The following is a 5,525-nucleotide window of genomic DNA, read 5'->3' as shown; positions in this document are numbered from 1 at the left end:
GTTCCAGGTGCTGTGCTGCCCGTGGGGAGACAGGTGCTGACTGGCCACTTGTATGTGGTCTTTAGGGAGACGTCCATTCACATCCACTGCCCGCTTTTCTTTGTTTGCTAATCCTCACCCAAGGATATTTTTTCCATTGATGTTCAGAGAGAGAGGAGGGAGGGAGGCAGGGGGAGAGAGAGAAACACGGACGTGAGAGGGATGCATCAATGGGCTGCCTTCCACCAGTACCGGGCCTGGGGATCCACCCAGGTCCGTGCCCCTGACAATTGGAAATCGAATCTGCGACCCTCCGACCCTTCGGTGCGCTGGCCCATGCTCTAACCAATGAGTCTGCCCTTATTTATTTATTTTTTTAAATATATTTTTATCGATTTCAGAGAGGAAGGGAGAGGGGGAAAGAGATAGAAACATCAATGATGAGAGAGAATCTTGATTGACTGCCTCCTGCATGTCCCCTAATGGGGATCAAGCTCACAACCCAGTCATGTGCCCTTGACTGGAATCGAACCCAGGACCCTTCAGTCCACAGGCTGACACTCTATCCACTGAGCCAAACCAGCGAGGGCTGCCCACGTTTTAATTGGGCGATTTCCTCTTGGTTGCCTGGTCCCAGTGATTTTTCTTGTATTCGTTCTGGCACCGGACTTGTCTCCCAAACAGGACTTGCAAGTATTTTCTCCCACTCTGTGGGGTGTCTTTCAGTCTCTTGTTGCACCCAAGTCTTAAACTGTGACTAAGTTCAAGTTCACCTATTTTTCCTTTTGCTGCTTATGCCTATGTGTTGTGCTGAAGATTCACTGCCAAGCCCAAGGCCATGAGACCAGGGCCATCGGGGAGAGTTAAAGCACACGCTGTGCTGAGGGCTTACTGTGGAGCCTGGCAGCTCTTGGCAGTCCGAAGCGGAGGATGTTTGTCCTGCGCCTGATACTTGAGCAAGAGCTGGAGATGGGGATGCAAAGAGAACTTTCCAGAACAGGAACAGCAGGCGCACAGACAGGCAAGAGTAAGTGAAAGACTTGTATCTCCCCCTCCCTCTCCTTCTTCACCCCAAGAACCCCTGGGCAGCCCCTACCCCAATTTGGGTCCCACGGAAGGGGGGAGGGGACCTGAGTAAGCGGGGAGGCCATTACTGGGGGAATGCGGTCTCCTTTAGTCTGTGATCACCCCCTTTGCAGAGGGGGAAATGAGGCCCACAGGGGCATGACCTTCCTTGAAGCTGCAGAGTCAGGGGGCAACTGTGATGCTAGCCCGGACAGGCTAGCTCCTGCTGCCAGGGGGCGGGTCCGCTGCGGGAGGAGGCAGGGTGCATGGCTTGAGTCCCTCTCTCACCTGAGGCCTCTCTCTTGTTTCTCCAGGTGCTTCTCTGTGGGCCTCCCTCTGTCCCCGGGGAAGCCTGGGCAGAAACTCGAGACTCAGGCCTCCGTTCAGGCTGCCATGAGGCCCCGGCCTCTCCCTCCCGCCCTCCTTCCTCCTCTAGAGCCACCATGTCCCATCCCCTCGTTGCCATGGGGACTGAGGAACAAGAGGTCCTCTACTTACCTGGCCTGTAGTTCAAAGTTCGGCCTCCAGCCTCGTGGGGGCCTGCCCGGGCTGGAGCACCTGGTCAGAGGAGGAGGTGGGGACAGGAGGCCCCACTGGTTTCTGTTTTCAGAGTCCCTTCCCCTTCCTCCCCCTACCCCGCCTCGAGCCGTGTTTCTGGGAAACACTGTCAGGGCTTCCTCTGAACTCTGTTAACCTGGGAGTCCTCGGCGGGAGGCAGGCCGGTCCACCTTCCGGACCTGAGGCTTCCTGTCTTGCTCAGCACACACCTCCTCCCACTGCAGCCGGCTGAGCACACTTCTCCCAACTGCCCGCCTTCCAGAAGGTTCTGGGCTGCCCTGCCCACACCTCCCCCCCCCTCTACCCCCACCCCCACCGTACGATGTCCCAGGCTCTAGGCACAGCAAGCCTGGTGGCTTCAAGCAGGCTGCCCAACACACACAGGCCAGGGTCTGACCTCTGCTGCTGGGCGACTGCGGCCTCCGACTGTGTCAAATTTGGGGAGGAAATCAGGCGTTTTCTCTCCCCGAGCACCTTGGACATCGGGGGTGGGTCATTCTCTGTGGGGGGCTGTCCCTGGCATGGTGGGGTGCTGAGTAGCATCCCTGGCCCCACCCACTCGAGGCCAGGAGCACAAGTTGTGACAGGCACGGATGTCCCCAGACATCACCTAGGGTTCCCGGGTTGAGGGGGCATTGTTCCCATTGGAGACCCTGTGGGCTAATGCCAGCTGGGAGAGGACAGAGCAGAAAGGAGCTCATGTGGCCACGTGTGTCACCTGAGATGTGCTGTGAGGGCAAAACCCCATCTTACAAAGACTTCGTAAAAAAGAAAAAAAGAATGTAAAATACCATCGTTTTCCATATCGATGACCAGGGTCCCCCTCCATTGTGTTAAATAAAACATACCATCAAATTACCTTCACCTGTTTCTTTTCCCTATTGTAACTGCAGCTGCTGGAAAATGGAAATTGCAGAGGCCCCGCCTGGAGTCGGCCTGGCCTGCTGGTTCTGCAGCCTTTTTTTTCCATGATCACCCCCCCGCCCCCCTTCAACGTTTGTTATGCTCACAGAAGGGAATGCGACCTGTCCAGGGCCCAGGCTGATCTGGCCTGAGATTTTTACACGAGGAAGGGCGTGGGCAGTCGCTGAATAAATCAAGTATTTAGATAGATCTGACCCCACGACAGCTGATGGAGCTGAGAGAACACTTATTCCGTGGGTCACCACTGGGTCGTCGGGTGAGCTACTGGCCCCGAGGCACAAACGCCGTGGAAAGACCAGGTGGGGACACGGGACAGCACGTGGTCACGTAAAGTGCTGTTGAGCTGCACTGACTTGTACCAACAACACACTTGAGATTTTCTTCCTGCAAACCAAGCACCAAAAAAAGTGAAGAAAACACACAAAACAAATAAATAAATGAAGGATCACCCATTGTGCAAGATGCTAAAGCTCTGATTCTTTTCGGGGGGACAGAAGTCAGACAGAGGGGTGCTGGGGTCACAGGGGTTGCTGTGTCTCCCCTCCCCCCCAACACAGTGGCTGTATCTTCTCACATACTTGGCCTTCCCAGGGTTTTTAAAGAACCACATTCACAAAACACTTGGTCTCTCAAAAGAACCAGGGCTGAGGCCTGAGGACCACTTCTGCCTGGATCCTCACGTCAGGACACCCCTAATCCAGGGCACTCACGAGTTTCACGGAAGAGCCTGCCCCTTGCAACAGAGAACCTATAACCACGCTGCTGGGGGGGAGCCGTTTCCTAGGTCTATGGCCCCTTTGACCAGGGAGTTGGGGGCAGCGAGGCCGGGACCCTGAGAACCGCAGGGACTGAATGAGAAGGTGCCAAATTTGGGGACGTTCTCAGGGAATGGGGGCCGAGGGAGACACCTGGAAACTTGGCTGTCAGCGGTTTAGACACACTCAGGAGTGAGCCCCACTTTCTGGAAGCTTGGTTCTGGTGTGGAGTGGGAAGAGAAAGAGCCAGGTTCTAGACCTTTCCAGATGTGCCAAGGGATCTTGGCGAAAGCAGCAGTACAGGATAGAACACAGTCATACAGAATTAAGGGCCTGGGGGTGGCACCACACCTCTCAATGCTTGTGGAGGCTCCCACTTTCAAATCACCCCTCCACCCTAAGTCCCACCCTCCCGCTCCTTCCAAGCCCCACCAATGTGGTCTTTTGCTCCTTGTAAACAGCAGCTGGTTTCATGTTGAGAACCTGAGATGTACAGGACAGGCCCAGAGATGTGGGCCATCTGTGACCACCAGTGCCAGGCACCCCGGGGCCAAGAAGCCAATTCAAGTTCACATGTTGGGGCCCCTTCCCCCTCTGAGGAAGGTCCTGAGGGAGCTGGGTACTCACAGAGCAACACCTTCGTAACTTTTAGTTATCTTTATTCTTTTCTAAATCAACTGAGACTTCAGGGGGAAACTATGAAGTGGCAAAAACCTGAAAGCTGGTTGAAAAAGCCAACTCCTCTCTTCTGTGTCCACAGAAAACATGGGAGACTAGAGGGGTCTCCATAGGAAAAGGTTCTGGCAGCTCCCTCGGGCCACAGCTCCGCCTCCGGCGGCCCAGGGCCAGCGGGGATCGCACCAGGCCACATCTCTCTCAGAAAACCCTTCTCCTGCAATTTGCCTCAGATAAGTATCAGCTTGTTTCAGCCATCAGGAAGCTTGGGTGGGGGCGGCTGAGGGCTTTACCGTCTCCAGCGTTCAGAAGAGGGGCGCCTCAGCAGCAGCCTTGGCCTCCACTTCCTACCTCTGAGCCCTGAAGGGAGAAGGCTGGCTGCCCCAAGGTGCAGGGACCTAGGAAGACCTCCCTACAGCCAGCTGTGGACGCACGGTTTGAGGCCCAGGAGTGGCGCCCTCGGTGGTCACTGGATTCACTGGGCGAGCAGAGGTGACCGAGGTGCAACCCGCCCACGCGAGCCGCCGAGGGGGAGCAGGGGCCTTATCTACCGAACCTGCTGGGGGTTTCAACCACACCGAGCGCTTGGAAACCCAACACTTCCTTTCTGCAGTCAAGTGTCGGCTCAGCTGCCACTATGAAGAGTCGGAAGTGTCTGCTGCGAAGGCACAGGAGGCCCAGGACCCTCTTGGGCAGGTCACTCTGCTGAGGGCGGGCAGGGTCGGCTGGACCAGCTCCACGACCAGAGGCGGCGGTGGCCGGGGGAATGGACCTCGTGACAACCAACCGCCTCACTGCTCTCAGGGCCTGCCGAGGCCCACCTTCAGGGGACAGTCAGCCATCAGGAAGCTTGGGTACAGAAATGCGAGGGGACGACACACAGAAATGCGTGGCGGCACTTCCTCTGTTTTGGTGCAAGATGTCAATGGCTAGGGGTTCCCTCTGAGGCTTGGTCCTTTGAAAAAAGAGCAAAGCCAGGTCCTGATGCCACGCCCCTCCCGATTTCTCTGTGGCCCAGCTGCCTGGGGGCTGGAGCCGTCCTCCAGGGATATTGTTCCCCTGGGGGTTGGACCAGAGGCTGACACCCAAAGAACAAATGGAACAAGTACAATGGGCTCGGTTTGCTTTTCCTTTCCCTGTTTTTTTTTTTTTTTTAAACCTAAGTAAGCAGGTTCTGAGACGGCAACACGGGCAGCGTCACCCTTCCCCAGAGACCAGAGGGCCGAGGCTGCGACAGGTGGAAGAGGAAGTGAACGTTCCGCTGTGCACTCTCCTCCGGGCTCGGTGGAACGGGCGGGGAGGAGCTGGTCCGTCCTGGGCGGGAAGGGCGGGTGGCGGGATTCACAGGTCACCGGCAGGATCACACGGCGGTGCGTGTGGGCGTGCTGGGCTGGTTCAGACGCAGCGTTTTACACAACCAGCCGGCAAAATCCACTTCTTCCACCTCAGACCGTTTGATGAAGCCATGGTTCTGGAAAGGAAGGAGAGGCGCCATGAACAACCTGGTGCTGCAGGGAGGAGGGAGGGACCAGGCTTCTGCTCAGATCTGGCCGGCCGGCTGGGATGAAA

The 5,525-nt window shown here is 56.6% G+C and overlaps 1 protein-coding gene across 1 annotated transcript in view; it reads right to left on the bottom strand.

Annotated features, from left to right (window-relative positions):
* Nucleotides 1–5,072: 5,072 nt before the first annotated feature.
* The window catches only part of MAP2K2 (mitogen-activated protein kinase kinase 2), a gene marked incomplete at its 5' end in the record, with an annotated part of 20,009 nt that continues 19,556 nt past the window's right edge, over nt 5,073–5,525 (bottom strand). Inside the window, one exon of the mRNA XM_015567180.1 lies at nt 5,073–5,427. Coding sequence (XP_015422666.1) covers nt 5,317–5,427 — 111 coding nt within the window. The remainder of the gene's footprint in view (nt 5,428–5,525) is intronic.

This window comes from Myotis davidii, unplaced genomic scaffold (genome assembly GCF_000327345.1).
Source record: "Myotis davidii unplaced genomic scaffold, ASM32734v1 scaffold551, whole genome shotgun sequence".
NCBI classification, from domain to species: domain Eukaryota; kingdom Metazoa; phylum Chordata; class Mammalia; order Chiroptera; family Vespertilionidae; genus Myotis; species Myotis davidii.
The sequence above is the reverse complement of the archived record's forward strand: the minus strand, read 5'-3'. Positions and strand labels throughout refer to the sequence as shown.